This window comes from Rhinolophus hipposideros (assembly GCF_964194185.1).
Source record: "Rhinolophus hipposideros genome assembly, chromosome: 7".
Taxonomy (NCBI): domain Eukaryota; kingdom Metazoa; phylum Chordata; class Mammalia; order Chiroptera; family Rhinolophidae; genus Rhinolophus; species Rhinolophus hipposideros.
The window spans coordinates 54,392,658-54,411,902 of NC_138053.1; the positions used below are offsets into that span (position 1 = coordinate 54,392,658).

Consider the following 19,245-nt stretch of genomic DNA (forward strand, 5'->3'; position numbering starts at 1 on the left):
ACATTATAATACAGAAATGCACATCTTTCCTGGACCTCTCCAGAGGAATCTAGTTACCAAAATATCCCCCAAAAATATCTTCTTCAAAAGTGTCACTTCACTATAAGGAGGCTTCAGGGTGTCAGTATGCTGGTAACTGCCCCAGTGTTAATGACCTAATTACCTTCTTTCAAAATGAAGGAAAGAAAAAGGAATAGAAAGAAGAGGAAGAAGGAGAAGAAGAGGAAGAAATAAAGAAACTAGAAAAGCAACCTGGTTTCTCTGCCCCAGAAGCAGTTAACATTGGAAACAGACTGGACCAAGCTAAACATTAACAGCCACTTCTGGTTGGCCTTTGCCAGCCCAGGGTAGTGACATGTGCACCTGGCTTTCAGAAACCACCTACAGGGGTTCAAGACCCAACCTCACCATTTAGAAGCACGTGACCTTGAATACTTTATTTATCCTCTCTGAGCTATGTTTTCCTTCATCCGCCAATAGGAATGACCCCACCGACCTCCTGGAGTAGTAGGTCTAAGTGACAGAACCAGCTCAAGTGCTCGGCCAGAGGCACTTTCCCATCCTGGGATGTGAGGCACTAACAGCTTAAACTGTATAGGGGTTCAGAACGAGTCACCCTAAGATGTGCCTGTGTAGCAGGCAGATTAGTTTGAACTAAGGGCAACCGAGACTTTGCGGGTTCAAGAAAAATGTCCGCCCCCCCCCCTTTAATTACCTAGAAGAATTTGAATTGGGCGTTGCCCATAATAAGAGATTATCAGAGGTAACTTTTTTTTCTATCTATCTATAGGGCAGGGCAAACTACTAATTACTGAACATCTGCTCTTCTCATCCTGCAGTGACCTTCTGAAGCCCTTACCTTCAAGGATGACATGCCTTACGTCATCCTTACCTTAGTGTATACCTCCTTTTAACTTTCTGTTCCTGACCCTCTCACGTACGGGGACTCTCGGACCCGCTCGTGTATGTGAAGGTTTGTTACTGATGTTGATGCTGCACCAGGGAAATCAGAACATAGCCAATGCTATTGTATTGTTTTTATTAAAAAAACAAATTAAATAAATTGCTATACAAAATTGATTCTATATAAAATTAAACTGGAGTCCACAGTTCATGGTGGGGAAGGCTCAGAAGAGGGAGACGAGGATGCGGCTGCAGCGGGTTCTTTTTCTTCGTATCTGGGAGGCAATTCAGAGGCGAGTTGTGGAGTGTGTGAGAGCTCCGAGGATGACGTCATCCCGGAAATAGTGTATATGGACACGCGCTCGCTCGCAGAGCCTGTGCCCTGGTCCTCAGGCGTTGGGGTCCCGCTGAAAAGAGAACGAGGACATGAGAGGGAGGACAGGGAAAGAGTAACACACCTTGAGGAGGTTCTTTTCAAATGTTTGGGAGCCTTTGCAAAAGGATCTACTCCTTAGATCCTTAAGGAGTAATTTTATCCACATTCTATTATTTATAGATTATGTTTCAATTCCTTACCCATTATACTTCCCTTAGAGCTGATTATAACATTAAGACAGTCTCACTACTGTTGTCATTTCCTTTGCCATTGAAAAGACATGGAGTACAAATGTATATATGCCATCCAACACACACACACATGCACGCATAGGCGCGCACACACACACACACACACACACACACACACACACACAGTTACTGTTCTCTGCTATTTTGCCTTCTGAGGTGGCTAACATAAGGTATACAAACTTATGTAAATAGAAAATTAAATTAGGCCCAAAACTTGAAGGAAGCAGGAAGGCATACTGGTCAAGGGAGTGGGCTCTACCAACAGGCAGGCTTGCATCTGAATTGCCACTCTTCTGCTTTCTAGCTGTGTGATCTTGGGCAAGTGATTTAACCTCTCTAAGCCTCAGGTTCCTCATCTGTAAAGTAGGGATGATAACAGTGTCTACCTCCTGAGCGGCTATGAGAATTACATGAGGTAATGCAAGAAAATCCAGACTCAGGCACTCAGAAATTATAATAGCAGCAGTAGTAGTTTTTTAAGTTAATAGACACTTATTTTGGGGGTTGGAGAAGTACGTCGTTGGAGAAAAGAGTAGAAAAAGTTACTAACAGGATTCTTCAAATGTCTGGAACCTAACCTCCCCTTCTTCCAGGCAGGACCTCCAGCTCACTACCCAGTTGGAAGCCTGAGAAGAACATGTGTCTTAAAACGTGAGTGACCAGCTAAGGCAGCACCCAACCCGGCATGTTCACTGTGTTTTTCGGGTCCTGCTTTTCACTGCTTTCAAAAATGCACGTCTCAATGTCTCGAAAGTCGATTTTCACTGAGTCCTGCTCATCCAGTTTGCCCTGTGAAACTTTCCAGCAATCCTTCCTTCACTTTCTATATCCTGGTTTCCCATACAAGAAGGTACCGGAGACTTTGCCAGCCCCGGTCCTCCCTGGCACTTCCCAGAACTCCTTCCTGTCACGCCTGCCCCTCCTGTGGACCTTCCACAAGCCTCTGACTTGTTGCCCTCCTGGTTTCAGCAACTCCTTCGCAGTTCCATCTCCAGCACCTCATCTCTCACAAGACCTAGCCTCTCCAATCTGCCTGAAAGGTCCACATCTTGCTACCCCTCCACCACAAGCAGCTCACCATCTTCACCCCGGGATACTAGACTGGTGTCCCACCTCCTTCTCAGAGACAGTCCACCATCCCTGTCATTCACCCTTGACATGATGATCTCTGCTTTTCCTCACCTGTCATCTCTATTCCAGGTTCCCTTCCACATCAGCCCCCCACCCCCACGCCCCACGCCCCACCCCCCATCCCCCTGCTTTCTAACCACCATAGTTCCAGGCTCCTGTTAACATAAGGCTGCCCTTGAGACTTGGCCACCTCCAGCCTTTCCCCATGTGAACTGCGCTAACTCACTACTGCTTAGATCCCATTGCTCTGACTCCTGAAGTTTCCACTGGAAAGCATTCGATTTCTGTTGTTTAATCTGATCCCAGGTACATCTCCTAATTTGTGGTACATGGGGAGCATGAGGGGCTGGGGTGTGGAATTTGTATTTCTCTTCAGTGAATCTGAGAAGGCTTGGAGGCCCAGGGTACAACTCGATGTTGAGGGGAGAAGCACAACTTGGTCGGGTCAGGGGGGCCGGGTGACGGCCAGTCACTCAAGTACTTCCATTAGACACTAAAACCCTCCATATTTGTTGGAGGTCTCCTTGCACCCCATACCTCCCCATGATCTCATGCAGCAAGCAGGGGGCCTCCGAGCCCTGCTCAGTGCTCAGTCTGGCTGACGGGTTGTTAAACCTTTCGAGCGTCAGCCCTGCTAGGAGCACAGAAGATGCTGAGGAAGGCTCCACCTTAACCAGACATAACCACTTTTATAATTTTTAACTTATGTGCTGCCCAGAGTGTCCTGAAAGGTACTGTTAACATTAAGGCAATCATTCTGACATAATGTCAACAAAAAAGACACTCACACTCTGTTTACTGCTGTACCACAGCCTTAAAGCTAATTTGGCCGGAATTCAGGGTATGGGCCTGAAAATGGCAAAATGCTACTCTCGAAGTTCAAATGGAAAGTCTTACCCATAGTTAAAAATACTGTAATAGGAAGGTGGATTTTCATTTGGAAGCAAACCGTTAGTGTCAGGACCTCGTGTGACTGCAGAAGCTGAAGACTCAGGAAAGTAAGGTGGTGGAGGGGGTGGGAATATTATCACGGCATCACCTAAGGAAACACAATATTTTGTTGAAATATATGAGTAATAAATGGAAACAAATTAGCAAGAGCAAAATAAGTAAACAAATAAATTACATATTTGGCCCATCTATAGAAATGGTCAAAACGCCTGTGCTAACTCCAGAATTTAACAAGTTGGGCAATCAGATTCACTGAGACAGAGGGCAGAGGTTTCCAGCAGCAGAGGATGAGGAGAACTGCAGTTAGTGTTTAGTGGATGTCAAGTTTCTGTTTGGAATGGTGAAAAACTTTTGGAAATTGATAGTGGTGCCATGTGCACAACATTGTGAATGTATTAATGCCACTGTACGCTTAAAAATGGTTAGAATGGTAAATTTTATGTTATATATACAACCACAATTTTAAAAAATAGTGGGCCTATATTTCACAACAAGTCTGAGCTAAAGCACTTCAGTGAAGCATTTGCAAACCATGTACCTCCCTTGGGATGTCTACGGATTTAAAGCTTTACTTATAACTGACAATTTTAATTCATCCAAAGTAAGCTGTTGGGTAAAGTGCCTTGTTCCTCAAGTTCTAGCCTCTGAACAAACGACAATAAGCTATCCTACAGCCTGCCACTGTTATTGCCATAGCTGTGGTTTTTCCTCTCGTAAAGTCTTTTATCTGCCAACATTTCACCCAAGCTTTAGAAAACAAGGTCCAGCTCAAAGGAAAGCTTGTGTTTTGCATTTCTGTTGCTACTGTTCACTCCAGTACACACACCTGCGTTTTGGGAGGAGAAACTAGGGGCCAGATGCACGCTCTAATTTGTATTCTGATTCCAATACAAAATGCATGACATGAGTTGACCAGAACATTCTAGACATGTGGCAAGCCACTAGGTAGAGGTCTGAGGGCGGCCTTTGATAAGTTGGAAGCACCAAATGACAGCTCAGGAGAAATGAAGGAGGAGAAAGGACTTCTCTGCAGGGAGGAGACCGGTTTGCACTGGCAGCAGACCTGATGCTTGCCAAGGTAGGTACAGGATTCTTTAATGCTATTGGGGTTCCACTTGCCAGTTACTAACCCAGCATGGCCCTGACTAAGTTATTTAACCCTTCTAGGCCTCAGCTGCCACACCTGTAACTTGCAGTCTGTAACTGTGCCAGCCTCAGAGGACAGGTAGAAGAACTGGATTCGTATGCGGGAAGTTAAAACTGCTGGGCACAAAGCACACCCTCTCAGCTGTTTCACACTCACACAGCTGCTTTCTTCACACTCTGCAGTCAAGTGGCACTTATGTGCATGTCTGAAGAAATATTTTCAACTGGCAGTCTTGGCAGGGGTTCCATTCTCCTCCTTGTTGCCCTAAGCACTACCCAGAAGCTAACTTAGCCCTTCAGAAAATACATTAATTCTATTGCTCCTTCAGCAAGGAGATGGCCTTTAGATCTTACATTACTAACCTAAACTTAATAAAGCATATGGTTGTCATTTAATTTTCTTAGAAGTGCTTGGAAGGTCAGAGGGAGTGAGGTTAAGTGTTCAATTACACATTGTAGCACGTAGGATCTAGGAATAAGCCTCTAAAACAGGCCAATCGCCTACGAAACACAAACAAGGAAATGCTCAGTCACCAGTTATGTCTCGGGCTTGTCCATCCTTCTGCCCAGTCAGCTCCCAGCCCTCCCACACCTTGCAATCTGCTTTCCCCCAGAAAGTAGTCCCATCTGCCCCTGGGGTTTCCCTTTCACTGTGTCCTGCAGGACTTGATGTCCTCTGTGAGTTGAACACATATAGCCCTCAAGAGAGGGCTGTCTCTACACCTGGTTATGTATCCAGGGTCCAGTCTTGGTTTATCTATTATAGAGGAGGGAGAGAGCTTCCAGTCTAAGAAGAGCTGAATTCTGGGGCTTAGCCAAGAATTGCCTCTTATCACCCCATTTTCCCTCATAAGGCAGAATTAATCATTGATAGACAATATCTAGAGCCTTATTAATTGTGCTAAAAGGCATGATTTCTAAAAATGTAAACCCTATCCCATAATATCAAAGGAGAGAAAACTAAGAAGTTAGGGTGCCAGATTTTCATAGGTTTGATGGGACTTAAAAGGTTAAATGGAAAAGATTTTAAACTATGCAGTGCCCACATCACAACTGAACCACACAGGAATCACCCTTTCCCAGCACCAGCAGCCCTATTCCCTGCTGCCCCCTCCCCTCATTCCAGCCACCAGGAGGGAGGCTGGCCCCAGAAACTTCCCTGATAGCAAACCCAAAGGGCACACCTCAAAATGTTCCCAACTAAATGGAAGACTATGAGCATCTCATAAGTATATTTACCTGTACCCCACTGTGCCTCCTGAAAGGACTAAGAGCGTGTATATCAGGTGAGCCCTTTGCCCTGTAACAACTACCCAAACACTTGGTGAAGATGAAACCAGCAGCAACAGAATTACAGCCCAGTGCGCTACGGAGCGTGCTATGTGAGGGCCGTAGTATATGTGTGCCCGCCGCCTGGGTTTGATCCTGGCTCTGCCACTTGCTAGTTTGTGACCTTGGGCAAGTTATTTGATATCCTTGGGCCTCAGTTTCTTCACTTCAATATGGAGATGCTAAAAGGATCTGCCTCCGTGGGTGGTTGTAGGTGTGAATGAATTTCACACAGTAAGTCCTTGATGAGCACATGCTGAAGCACTTAGATGGATGTTTGGCATAGGAATAAACTTTATGTATGTGTTAGCTATTAATACATAACTAATACAGAGGGGGCCCAAAAATGTATACACATTTTAAGAATGGAAGAAAACTGTATTAAAATTGTAATAGGATGAATGACGCTCACATTCATTTGATGAACACCTTCTTTTGAGCGAATGTCATATCACACATTGCTACCGTAATTCAATTCAACTTCGAAAAATAACACATAGATAACATCTCTTGAAATGTGCACATTTTTTTGGCACCCCCGGTATTTGTCTTGTCACCATACGTATGTAAAGGCACAAAGAAGTAAGCTGGAGCATCCACCCTGGCTCTGTGCAAGGATGGTCTGTGAATCCATCTGCTCTTGCTCTCCTAGGCCAGCGCCATACAAGCCCCGCAGCCCAGGGACCCCTCACCCCTACCCCCGGGGTCTGTGCTTAGTGAGCCCTGCTGGCTCCGGCAGGCAGCCCCTAACATGAGAAACATCTCACTTGCCACACTCCTTCTCTGTCCCCTCCATGGTTTCTGCTCTGTAATTCCCTTTGCCCAGCCTTTAGATGTCAAGGCTGTGGCTTCAGAGCTTTACCCTTTCAAAAGCAGGAGACTGAAAAAAAATAGTGCTTTGCACAATGAGTATCAGTGGGGTTTCTCCTTGGTTGTGTGAAGCCGGCAAAGCTACCGATATTCTTTGGAGGACTGACTCTGGAAATGCTTATTGATTCTACAGAACCCAAGAGATCCAACAGGAATTTCGAGGCATTCCATGAGGGAAAGAAGTGACAGGTGTTGTCACATTTTATCTTCGTCTATGCCACTGCTTCCAAACTTTGTCCCAACCCAGAAACCAAGGATGAAGTTACAGAAAATGAAGAACAATGCGGAAAACAGAAGGCCCCCTCAAAACATAGAAGACCAGTAGACTTGGGACAACTCAGAATCCTGGAGTGTTCGTGCTGAAAGGAATCTTAGAAAGGCAATGCTCATTTTATAGATACATAAACTGAGGCCATGAGAGGTTAAAGACTTACCAAGGACAGTCAGCCAGTGACAGCCACAGATAAGAACCAACATGTCCAACAACACAAAGTGCCACAGGTTTCAGTGCGAAAGTAACAGGGGAAAGAGGGTCACTTGGCAGGTCCCTAAGGAGATAGAGGGTGTCCCAGGCTGGCCTTGAGGTTCTGCTCACTTTCCTCTTACACTGCTCTGTGACCTCAGTCAAGGTTACTACTTAATGTTAAAGCTTTTGCTAATAATGAGGAATTACTGGGGGAAGATGATGTGTACAAGGGCTCCTATGGGACTTACCACAGCAGCAGCAGCAGCGTGTGTGTGTGTGTGTGTGTGTGTGTGTGTGTGTGTGTGTGTGTGAGAGAGAGAGAGAGAGAGAGAGAGAGAGAGAGAATGAATGAATATCTAGGCCAGGCCCCAAGAGTACCCCCGTGGAGCCTTGATGCAACAGCCACTGTGATACGAGCACGTACAGAAATGACAGCCACCCACCTACAGTGACCTGGACGGGCTCTGTGTTCTGGGTCTGTCTCTCTTCACTTTCGGAGGCATTCTGCGCCTCACTCAAGTTGTTTCTCTTCTTAACATGGGCAACCACGAAGAAACACAAGCCCACGAGCACAATCAAAGGTCCCATGATCTGCAGGGACAGGAATCCACAGATCGGGGGCTCCGCATTGGCAGTGTCTGTCTCATTCAGGGGTTCCTTCTCCCAGTCTGAGTCACATCCAGGGACCCAAATGCCCAGTATGCTGATGAGCATGCCACTGGTCAAGAACAGGAACCCAAAGATGAGGCACTGGGCAAACTGGCGGCTCTCTCCACAGATGAAGGCTTGGTCAGGGTCCGCCTGGTTGCCTCGCAGGCGCCCCGCCCGGAACTGAAGTAGTGCCCGGGAGCGTGCCAGGATCACAGCCCCAAGCCCAATGGCCGCACACGCAGGCCCAGCAACCTTCAGCACCATACTGCAGTCTGGGAGGGTTTCGTATTGGCATGTCTGGAACCCAAAGATGGAAAGTAGGACTCCCACAAACAACAGGATGGCACCAAAGACGAAAAGGAAGAAAATGAGCTTGCTGACATGCCTATCTGGCTGGACCTCATCCGGCTCAGCTGCTGCAGGAGACATGGCCAGAAGAGGCCCCTTCCCCGAAGAGGGCTGGGATGTGTTTCTTTCCCTCCAATGGTTTCAACAGCTCTGCAAATATAACCAAACACCAAATTAAAGTGGATACAGTAAACTGGGTGACCCACGCTGTTATTCTGCTGGCCATTTCAGAAATTACACCAGAATGAAATCATAGGGAATAGAACTTGACCCAACTGATACACTGTAGAACAATGAGCTGGTTATGAGTCAGAAAGACTGGCATTCAGAAACTCCTGAGTATTTAATTTCATGAAGATATTCAAGAAAAGGAAATGCAATTACCATGCATCCAAGAGTTATCTTTTAAAAAACAAAAACCCTCGCAGGGATGTAAAGTACAGCATAGGGAATGTAGTTAATAATATGTAATAACTATGTATAGTTTTCGGGTGAGTACTAGACTTAATCGGGGGAATCACTTTGTAGGTTACATAAATGTCTAACCACTATGCAGTACACCTGAAACTAATATAATATTGAATGTCAACTGTAATTGAAAAAATTTTTTAATTTAATTTAAAAAAACATACAACAAAAGTACCTGGGTGTGGCTTTTCCTGTTCTGAATCTTAAAAACTCACTCTCCCAGGAGAGAAAAACAATGGCAAGTGAGGGAAGAAGCACAGGGATTATTTTTGATTTACAGACACCCCAAATTTATTTCATCACAGCCTTCTCTGAGCATTTCCACCTTGGTAAATTTTCGTTCAGTAACTAACTTTCCATTTCCTGTTTTAGACCTCGGCATTTTCCATTCCATGCTTTATTCTAAGGCTACATCTACCGGAGACCCAAATTCAGCAGCTTCAACTGAATGGGAAGGTAGTTCAGGAACACAGTGGGTTTGGTGGATACCCAGTTAATTCTGTCAAAATGTGATTCTTGAGTTCTCAAACGGGCACACGCAGGGGCTGCCTTGGCCTGAAATCTGGTGGCCCAGCTGCTTGGGCCTGGAATGACCCAGGGCAGCGGGGCACAGCAGGTCAGGCGGAGCCTTGGCTCGCAGGTGGGCAGGCGTCTTCTCCCTCACTCTCTGTGGTGCCACCCACTTCCATGAAGAGGTTTAAGCTGTTAAAAGCACACGGCTGATAAAATCACCAGCTACAAAGCACTAAACAGAAATAGAACTTGACTTTGAAAGAAGAGTTGAAGTGAAATCAAGTGGGAAAGCACCTTCCAAAGTTCACCCAAGCCTTGTACTTCAAGGGTATCTTATATTAAATGTACCCCGAGCAGTTGTTAAAGAGTTGACTAGTTTACATGGACTGACTTTATTATTTAGTTATCTTATGTACGCTAATGAATGGGATATTTTACCAGGACCTTTCAAGTTGTGCCCTTGAAAAGATAACCCAAGTGTGGAGACCATTTGCGTTGCTCAAGGAAAGAAAAATTTTTAAAATACCTTGTGCCAGTTGCATCGATGGTCACATGAAGGAGGTTGAGATGGAGGCTGTAAAGTCAAGGCCATCTTGACAAACCCAAATCATGACCAGGTAGGGTCAGTTTAGGTGAAGAAAGCAAGCGGCAGGTCTTATCCTAGGAAGTACTTTTCCAGGAAAAAGCAGGATAGAATCAGAAGGAAATTGAAGAAAGAAGGAAATATAGGGGGGAAGTTCTTCATTTTAAACTTGGACAAATTCCATGTATGAAGATGCAAGTAAGCTGAGACAAAGGCAGCACTGCGCTAATACTTTTTTAAAATTTCTGAATCATGTAATCTCTCTCGCTGGTTCCAGAGATAATAGTGATTCTCTGCTACTAAGTCCTATCAGGAATTCACTGTATTCCTGGCACCTTCAACTTTGAATGGACTCCCAAGGCTTCGATGCTGTAAAGGCAAATTCCCAAATACTAGTAAAGAAAACAGAAGCCTAAAACTGAATTGGTAGCTTCTTTTCCATGGAGTAGTGGTCTAAACACCTGGCATGTGTTAATCCCTGATCCAAAATATTGCGTTGGTAGTGTCTCAGTCTCTCTCTCTCTCTCTCTCTCTCTCTCTCTCTGTGTCTCTCACAGATGCACCCACAAACGGACACATAGATATATAGACATCTACACTAATAGAAAATTAAGCCTTTTCCAAATATCAATTTACACTTAATTCTCCCAACGCCAAATTCACCTCCCGGACTATCGGTTTTCCAAATCCGCACCTAACTACATCCAGTGGATTTGGGGGGCCAGGCAAAGAGAGGCAAATGTCTTTTAAGGGACAGAGCTTCGTGGGTGTCAGGGAGCCCGGCTGCCACAGGCCGGCGCGGCTCCCACGGGCACAGCTTAGCGCCGCTCCCCGCGCGGAGCCTCGGCCGTGACCGCGCCGCCCCCCACCCGCGCGGCGTCGGGGCGCAGGTTTCTGGGCGGCGGAGGGGGGGGGCGCCCGGGAGCCGCTTACCTGAGGCTTCGCGCCGCGCGTCCCGGGAGCCTGCGGCGGGTCGGCCTGCGGGCGGGCGCTGGGCGGGGAAGCGAGACCGGCGAGGGCGGGCCGCCGCCGTATTTACCGCGGGAGGCGGCGCCGGGAGGGGGCGGCGGCCCGAGCCGCGAGCGGGGCAGGGCGGACTGGCGGGAGCCGGCGGCCGCCGGGCGCGGCCCTTCGGGGGCGGGAAGCGCGAGAGCCGGGCCCAGGGCTGCGCACTCGGCCGCTTCCCCGCGGGTCGCGGCGCGCGCGTGGAACCCAGGGGCAATGGGTGGCGCCGCGGCCTCCCGGGCCCGCAGCCCCACGAGAGTCCGGGCAACCAGGTGGGGCTCGCCTGGCTGTCGGAACTGCCGACCGAGATCCCGGCGGCGGGAAGGGAGCCGGGTCCCCCCGGGCTAGGGCGCAGGAATCGCGGGGGGGGGACGGAGGAAAGGAAGCATCTGACCCCCTGCCGGCGTCGCCGCGGCCCGGGTGAATCGCGGTCCCCGCGTCCCCGCCGCTGCGCTCTCGGCCACCGGCCACCGTGCGGCCTGGGGAGGGTCCAGCCGGTGGCCCTGTGCACCGCCTGCCTGCCACTCCACGGGCTTGACTTGAGGTCTCTAGAGCAAGTCCCTCGCTGTGAGCTCCTGGACGAGCAGCTTAGGGGGACACCAGGTCACAGAAAAGTGCGCTCCGTGAGAACGTGAGACTGGCGTCCTCCATACCCTAGCAGTTCAGACGAGAACAACTAGCTCCCGGACCAAAGCAGGTCCCTGGCGGGTCCCGTGCAGGGTCACCTCTGTCCCTTGCGCACTCACAGGTACGCCCACAGCCCTCCCTGGCGGTGGTGCCCCCTTCCCGGTTCTCAATTGCTAATGATCCGCCGGAATTAACCTGGTAACTTTCCCTGCCCTTGAACCTGGCGTTTCAGGAGAGGTTTGCTAATCCCCGTGCTGTTTGTAACCTGCCCATGACACGTGACACGGATCTAACTGTGCCAGTTTCCACACAAGAGGTCAGGGTGCTGTGGAAGGTGAGTAAAGGGCTCAGTTCAAGCTCCTGAACTCCAGGAGCCCTGGGGACTTCCCCAGCCCTGGCAGTTCTCCCTCATTTCCTGCCCACTTTGCCTGAAACCCAATTGCATTAACCTTTTAAAAGTATCAACACTTTGCATACATAATAGAGCAACTTGTTCCCAGTAGTTCTCACTGAGGGAGTGAGCTGGGTTTTAGCCAATTACCAGAAGTGAGAAGGAGACTTTCAAAGGGGTCAGAGGGAGGCAAAGAAGGAATAGTGGTTAGCTGCGCTCTGAGGACCGAGGTCTGGGTGGTGAGATGGGGCTTCCCCAGACGGCATAGTTCCAGCACTAGAATTTGCTGGGGACACTTGCCACAGCGGCCAAATGTGGCCTTTTTCACAGCTGGCATGCCCTGGCCTCTGCAAGTCTCTGCCCTAACTGAAGGAGCCCTGGTTATGACTCTAATAAAGAATGCGAGCCCATGACCCCATGCTCCTGCCAGGTTCAGTGTTGTCCACTTTACCTGTAGCCTATGGTCCTTTCCTGTGTATCTCCAGCATCTTAGAGAACGTTGGAGCCAGAAGGGGATACGGGAGCTAAAAACAGTCATTTTTCAGTTGAGGAAACCGAGGCACAAAGACGTAAAGTGAGTCCATAGATGGTTAATGTGAACCAGATGTACTGACCCTGCATTGTTCCTCCCGGCACACCTGTCACCCAGAAGACACACAACGCCACAGATCCAGAAAATGGCTTTCAGATATTTATAACAACACAGGCACTGTATCCCAAGGATATTGCAGCAATCCGTGTCCAGGGTGGAGATAATCCTGGGCAAAGTGTCAGGATATACCACCTTTTGGGCGAGCCTCAAAGTACACCTCGCTAACAAGCACATAACCAAGAGTGGTGATTGCTCCACAGCACCTGGCACGGGGCTTTCTAAAACCACAGGCCTGGACTGTAGAACTTGCCCTCTCTACACGCGCCTGCTAACAACTCTTATTTAAAACTCGATCTCTGGTCCTGTCGTGTGCAGACCTGCAAAGGAGCCTGTTGATACAGCTGCCCCTCTGGTGCCACATGACTGCGGGCTGGCCACACATGACAGACTTGAATGTACTGGCACCAAGGACAATCAGATTAGCTTCCACTTGGAATATCTGTTGCTTGGACTGTTTGTGTCTTTTGGAGCCCATTTGACTAAATTAAAATCCGTGGCAACCAATGATGGGTCAAGTATAAAAGACATACCTACCAGCCATCAAGGTACTTGTCTGGGTAGCAGACCTATTCTTAGGACAGAGCCTGGATGACCTTGTCATTTATCTCAAGCCAAGTGGCCTTTTCCAGCCTGTGTGGTAGTGAAAACAGATAAGCCCAGACAGAATCCTTAGAAAAATAGCATCAGAACAAACAAAAAAACGGGTGAACCTTGAATTCAGGAAGTAAATACAGAGGGTTAAGCCAAGGCAAGCATTCATTTATTCATTCGGCAAATATTTGAGAGCTGACCAGGTGCCAGAAAACAAAACAGAAAATCCTTTGCCCACGTGGGACTCATATTTTAATGAGGAGAAAGAAAGTAAAAGAAACATGTAAATTATACAGAGTATTAGAAGGCATAAGTGCTATGGAGAATCAGAAATCACAAAAGGAAACTAGGGAGTGCTGGGGAGATTTCAGTTTCAATGGGCAGTTCAGGAGGGCGTCTCTAAGAAGGTGACATTGCAGCAAAACTTGAAGGGAATGAGGAAGCAAGCACATTGATAAAACTTTTATTGCATAACAAATTACCACCAAATTTAGAAGCTTAAAACAACAAAGATTGATTTCTCTCTCAGTTCCTGAAGGTCAGGATCTGGGAGCAGGTTAGCGGGGTGGCTCTGGCTCAGGGTCTGAGTCAAGCAGTTGGCCGAGGCTCCATAGAGGATCTGACGGCCTGACTGGGGGGGCGCTCACTCCCCCGGCTGTGGGCAAGAGGCCTCAGCGTCTCACCCTGTGGACCTACCCACAGAGCCAGCAGGGTGTCCTCATGGCAGCTGGCTCTCCCTAGAGTGAAGGACCCAAGAGAGAGCAAATGAGGTGGAAGATGCAGTGCCTTTATGACCTGGTCTCTGCAGCCCCATACCATCCGTTCTGCTGTATTCTTGTCCTTAAACTGAATCACTAAGTCAAGGGGAGAGGAATTAGCCTCCACTTCTTGAAGGGGGGAGTATCAAAAAATCTGTGAACGTATTTTAAAACTATCACAGCGAACAATGATGACGTTCTGGGAAAGATGGAAAGAGCGCTTCAAGCAGAGGAAACAGTAAGTTGAGTGCTAAGGCCCTGGGGCAGCAGCAGCAGGTGTATTTAAGGAAGAACAAGCGTCCAGGGTGGTTGGAACAGGTGAGCAAGGGGATGAGGACTAGGAAAGGGGGTCAGGGAGGGAAGGTGCCTGTGTGGCCACATGCGTGGGGCTTCTGGGCCATTATAAGTGTTCTGAGTGAGACGGAAGCCCCTGGAGGGTGATTTGTTTCGTGTACAGCAGACTGTGATGTGATTGGACTTATTTTTTTAAGGCAACAGTGGCTTGTGGGTGAGAATAGCCTGAGGAGGAGGAAGGGTAGAAGGGAGGAGACCATTCAGGAGGCTATTATAACAACCCAGGAGAGAGATGACTGTGGCTTGTCTTTGGAGGTGATAAAAGCAGTCGGATTCTATATATTTCTTAAAGATAGAGTCAACAGGACTTTCCAGGGATTGGATGTGGGTTTTGATTCCAAGGTTTTTGGCCTGAGGAACTGGAAGGATGGTTCTGGATAGGAAATACTATGGGCAGGACAAGTTTGAGGGGGAAGTTTCAGAGTTCAGTTTGAGGCACGTTAACTTTGTGATGTCCATTAGACATCTGAGTGAAGAAGTTGAGGAGGCAATTGAATACACATGTCTGGAGTTCAGGATTTCTGAAAGGAATACTTTCCTATGGTCTGTCAGCGATGTTTCTTACAAAATCAAGAAGGCTGGCCCTTCCTCTGGAAGAGTTGGCATATGCCTATGTGGCTACACCTGCCTAAGAGCAATCAGTGCTACTGAGGCCTCCAAGCAGGCACAAAGCAAGGGGCAGACTGGTGTCCACCAATGTGGGGATTTCAGATGTTCCCAGAGGGCATAGGACAGCTCTGCACAGCTGGGAGGGGTGAGATTCTGCTGCTCTGTTCTCAGAGTGCTGCCCTGAGGAACTTGTGTCCTGCATGCCTACAAGACAGGCCATGTGATAACCCCCAGGGCACTGGCGACCTGGAAAAGAAGTTCTGGCAAGGGGTGTGTATTGGCTTACCAAATTCCCTATTACCATTTTCAAGATTCACAAAATTTCCGAAAGACAATCAATCATCAAATCTGCCAGCTTCTAGTTTCTTTTCTATTTTGCACTCTGCACTTAGAAGCATGCATTCCTCTCTTCCAGTTCCTGACATTTCCTGAGACTGCGCTGGGGCTGGTGTACAGGAATTCGCTCTCCAGTGCTTGGTCTTGGGTCAATGTTTCAACTAATATTCTCGGGACTGCCAGCGACGCCTCTGAACTTAGCTGGGCCCCATCCAGCTGTCTACCCCCGAAAAGGTGCTGTGGTCAGGGGAGGCCAAGGTTCCTGGGACATTTTCTTCTCCTCCTATGTTGGACTTTGACCCAGGGCCTGAGAGACATGTCTGAAGTGGGACTGACTGATTTGACAAGCTTGAGTTGTGGGTTTACATTTGACCCCCTTAGCTGACCCCCAGGGCAACTAATCTTTTACAGAGTCATTTTATTGCCTGGGGTGGAGCTGTTGATTTTGCAAGGTTTATAACAGCTCAGCTTGAATGCAGCTAGTTGGAGCCAGGGGTAGGCGATGCAAGGAGTTATTTTCAAAGAGAGTGAGGCTGTGCCTGGCGTTCACGTGGTCTTATCGGCAGAGTCTTCCACCTTGCCGAGGCTGAGACAGCACTTCCCACTGACAGCAGCATCTGGAAAGCAGGCTAGAGGATGCCAGCATGTTGATAGTAAGAGTTTTAGAGAGACGTAGTGGTCTTCTGGCATGATGTGTTGGCTCCAGCAAATACCTACCACTGACCGAGCCCCAAAGAATGAATTCTTTCTCTACACAGCATATAAAAAGGGGATGAGACAGACCTGGGTTTAAATCTCAGCTTTGTTACTTACTAGGTGTATACTTGGCCGACTAAACAACTTTTCTGTGTCTCAGTGTTCTCATCTGTAACATGGGTATAAGCAGACCTACCTAAAAGGATGTCTTGAAGAATACATTTCTGGCACATGGTGAGCCATGGATAAATGTATTTCTCTTCAGCTTGTGGCTACTCACCTCATCTCCCATCTATAGCCCCTTTTCCACAACCTTCAGGAAGACTGATATGATGAACCCATGGAGAAGGTAAAGAGATAGAAGAGGAGCGAAAACAGCATTCGCAGTGAAAACGAAATGAGGCCACGTTGACTTCTCATGCTCAATTTGTGACAGTTGGAGCCCATGGCAGTCCATGGCTTCTCTCTGCAGCACATTTTCCCAGGTATTTCTGGAGTCCTCAAAGGTATGTGTCGCATGATCTCAAAAACTAGCCATCCAGATGGTCACCCTGTGTTATCTGTTCTGTCCTTCTAGCTCTGCTTCACCACTGTCTCTAGCCACCAACACTTCTGCCAGGTGCCTTGCTGCTGCTGGGGTCCCTGGAGGGATATGTGGGGGCCCTGCCGAGGTGCTCCCCAGCTAGTCAGTGGCCAGGCTCCAGGACTCTACCTACCCCACCTTTCCTGTTTCCACCTGGGTGTCTCAGCCCCATCACTTTGCCCGTGGTTCTAGCCCTGCACTTCTTGGGTGACATTTATGATTCCAAAAAGGGTTCAGATTTGTTTACAGAGATCCCAAAATATAGCAAGGTGAAATAAATATGAAAATGAATGAGAAAAAGAAAGAAAAGGTTTACAGCATTTCCTGCCTCATTCAAACAGCTTCCTGGTAATGTGCATGGTGGGGTAGAATCCTTTTCACATTATTCGTACAGGTAACTTACCTGTTTCAGGATCAGATGTGGTAACGTATCTGAGACACTTGGAAATGACTCTCAAAATGGCCCGACCTGGGAGTGGGCTATCTGACTGCTGGGGTGATGTATGTGGAGTCCCCAGCACCCAGCTGGGGGTCTGGTGTGCAGGGTGCAGCCCAGTAGCATTAGGCATCTCCTCACAGTCACACACTTGAACCTTCGGCTTCTTCCACAGCAACCGCTGGCCTCAGAAGTGAAGCAATAGGGTGGCCGATGGCTCAGCTGGTTAGAGCGCGAGCTCTGAACAACAGGGTTGCTGGTTCGATTCCCACATGGGCCAGTGAGCTGCGCCCTCCCCAACTAGATTGAAGAACAGTGACTTGGAGCTGATGGGTGCTGGAGAAACACACTGTTCCCCAATATCCCCCAATAAAATTTTTAAAAAATATATTGTAAATTCTCCTAAAATATGTGCATTAGCATCATCTCTGTTTAAAAAAAAGAAAGAAAGAAAAGAAAAGTGAAGCAATAGGGATCTGAACACCTGAGCGCCGGGAGTCTGATAAATTAAAAGGCAGTTTGGCAGGAAGCCACCTCCTGAATGCCCCAGATTTTAACAAAGGCCCCTTGTCACAGCCACAGAATGCAGGTAAAGCCAGGGCTTAAGGCAGTGTTGATTCAGAAAGAAGAAAAAGGAAACTTCTTTGTGGTTTTTTCTTGTTAACCTACCTAACGGGTTATTGAAAGGATTAAATGAATACAGAGAGAAAGGCCTGCTGAGATTTGTGCTCGGATGCAATTCCAGAAGAAATATTTGCTCCTAAATAATGATAACAGCTAACTCCTACATAAAACTTCCCATTTGTTTTTAACAATGCACATGTCTTATCATTTGCATTTCATAACAAGCCTATGAGGTAAGTATGAAAGTACCCTGTGTTACAGACGCAAAGAGAGGGTGGGCAGCTCCTACGTTACCTGGCCAAAAAGTGGCAGAGGTGGATTTGAAGCACGATGCTTCTTCTTTCTCCTAGGTGAGCTTGTCCACAGCCTCCTTCTTCATTGCACAGGGGAGGTCTATGGCTGTTTTTCAATGTCAATTTACAGTCATTCAAAGGCAAGCTAACAAATTCCTATTCACTCTTTAATTCTCCAAATTAAATGTTGTTTTCCCAGAGAGACCTCCTAATCTAAATAAGTCCCAGCTCTCCGTGCCCCCCTGCTATTTTCAGAGTACCTAGTATTTTTCACGCAGGGCACTAATCACAAGCATAGTTATTTATTATCCCTTTGAGATCACTTCTCAATCCTTTACTGTTTAAACCACCCTGTCTGCCCTTCTGTCGCTGTTATCAATGACATCCCAGATCTCCAATGGTCTAGCTCAGGTTTTGGCACCTGGTGATCAAGTCTCATCCATTTCAAATCCTGCCTTAATCCTGGGTGCTTTTAACCTCACATGGGTGACCCAGATGACATGTGGCCTTCTCATCTCCAAGTCCTTCCTCTCCCATCTACCTCAGCTGACGCCTCCCGCCACCTCTCACTGTACCAGCCATGGCCTGAAAGAGCTCCTCCTGCAGAAGCGGGAATTGAAGCATCTCCCTCCATCTCGCTTATCAAACCATTCCTGCTACAACTATCCTTTACTCTGGACCCTTCACTTGCACCAGCTGACTCTCATCTCCTTTCTTCACTTCCTTCTTGTATAGTTTAAATTCTATGACCTATCTGTTCAGTGGCAATTTCTGATACCCTAAATTTCCAAGTCTGTGTTTTTTCATTATAACCTTCTGGCAACACTTTCTTTGCTTGCTTTTCTGAGCCTGTATCTCTGTAGCTGAGTGCTGCTGGTGAAAGACATAACTCTAGAATCTATTGCTATCTGTGTAAATCAGCGTTCCCCAAACTGAAGAACAGCCCTCAGCAATGCCAGGCAACCCAGCCCCATTTTGCTTCTAGACTCACTTTCCATATGACTATTCCAGCAGGTGGTCCAAAGCCTAGTGAGCTTGTTCCTCTGTTCTGGTGACACCCCTGATGGTCCAGATCCCTGCCTGGCTAGCATGGTTCTTCAAGAGAAGCAACTATGGGTAAACCCTCAGCCAAATGTGCTCCACTGAGTATGCCCCTCGCTTGGCATCCATCTTTAATTTGTTCTCAAGTGCTTGGTTCCTAAAGCAGAATGACTTTGGTCAAATAGCTTCAAACCCTAGCTTCCTGCTGTGCCAATGCCAGTTCTTCCTTCATGGTGACTTTGCCCTGACGTTGAACCCAAGTC

At 47.7% G+C, this 19,245-nt stretch overlaps 1 protein-coding gene across 2 annotated transcripts; it reads right to left on the reverse strand.

The window, feature by feature from the left end:
* Positions 1–1,017: 1,017 nt before the first annotated feature.
* Positions 1,018–11,835, reverse strand: TMEM171 (transmembrane protein 171). 2 transcript variants are annotated; one of them, XM_081054289.1, is made up of 5 exons: positions 10,920–11,655; positions 9,930–10,073; positions 7,867–8,572; positions 3,559–3,700; positions 1,044–1,310 (listed from the first exon to the last, which is right to left on the reverse strand). In XM_081054289.1, exons 3-5 carry the CDS (start codon positions 8,501–8,503, stop codon positions 1,112–1,114), a joined length of 978 nt encoding a protein of 325 aa, XP_080910415.1. In that variant the 5' UTR covers positions 8,504–8,572; positions 9,930–10,073; positions 10,920–11,655; the 3' UTR covers positions 1,044–1,111. The 2 variants fall into 2 exon arrangements, with proteins under 2 accessions (XP_080910414.1, XP_080910415.1); XM_081054288.1 differs by lacking the exon at positions 9,930–10,073 and having other exon boundaries at positions 1,018–1,310; positions 10,920–11,835.
* Between the last annotated feature and the right edge of the window lie 7,410 nt (positions 11,836–19,245).

Bases quoted from the DNA above. Each gene is read 5' to 3' on its own strand.
- TMEM171 (XM_081054288.1), bottom strand. From the start codon at position 8,503: ATGTCTCCTGCAGCAGCTGAGCCGGATGAGGTCCAGCCAGATAGGCAT. The intron at 3,701-7,866 runs GTGGGTGGCTGT...GTGTTTCCTTAG, and splicing joins GCCCGTCCAGGTCACTGTAG to GTGATGCCGTGATAATATTC. The intron at 1,311-3,558 runs GTAAGACTTTCC...TTCTCTTTTCAG, and splicing joins TACAGTATTTTTAACTATGG to CGGGACCCCAACGCCTGAGG.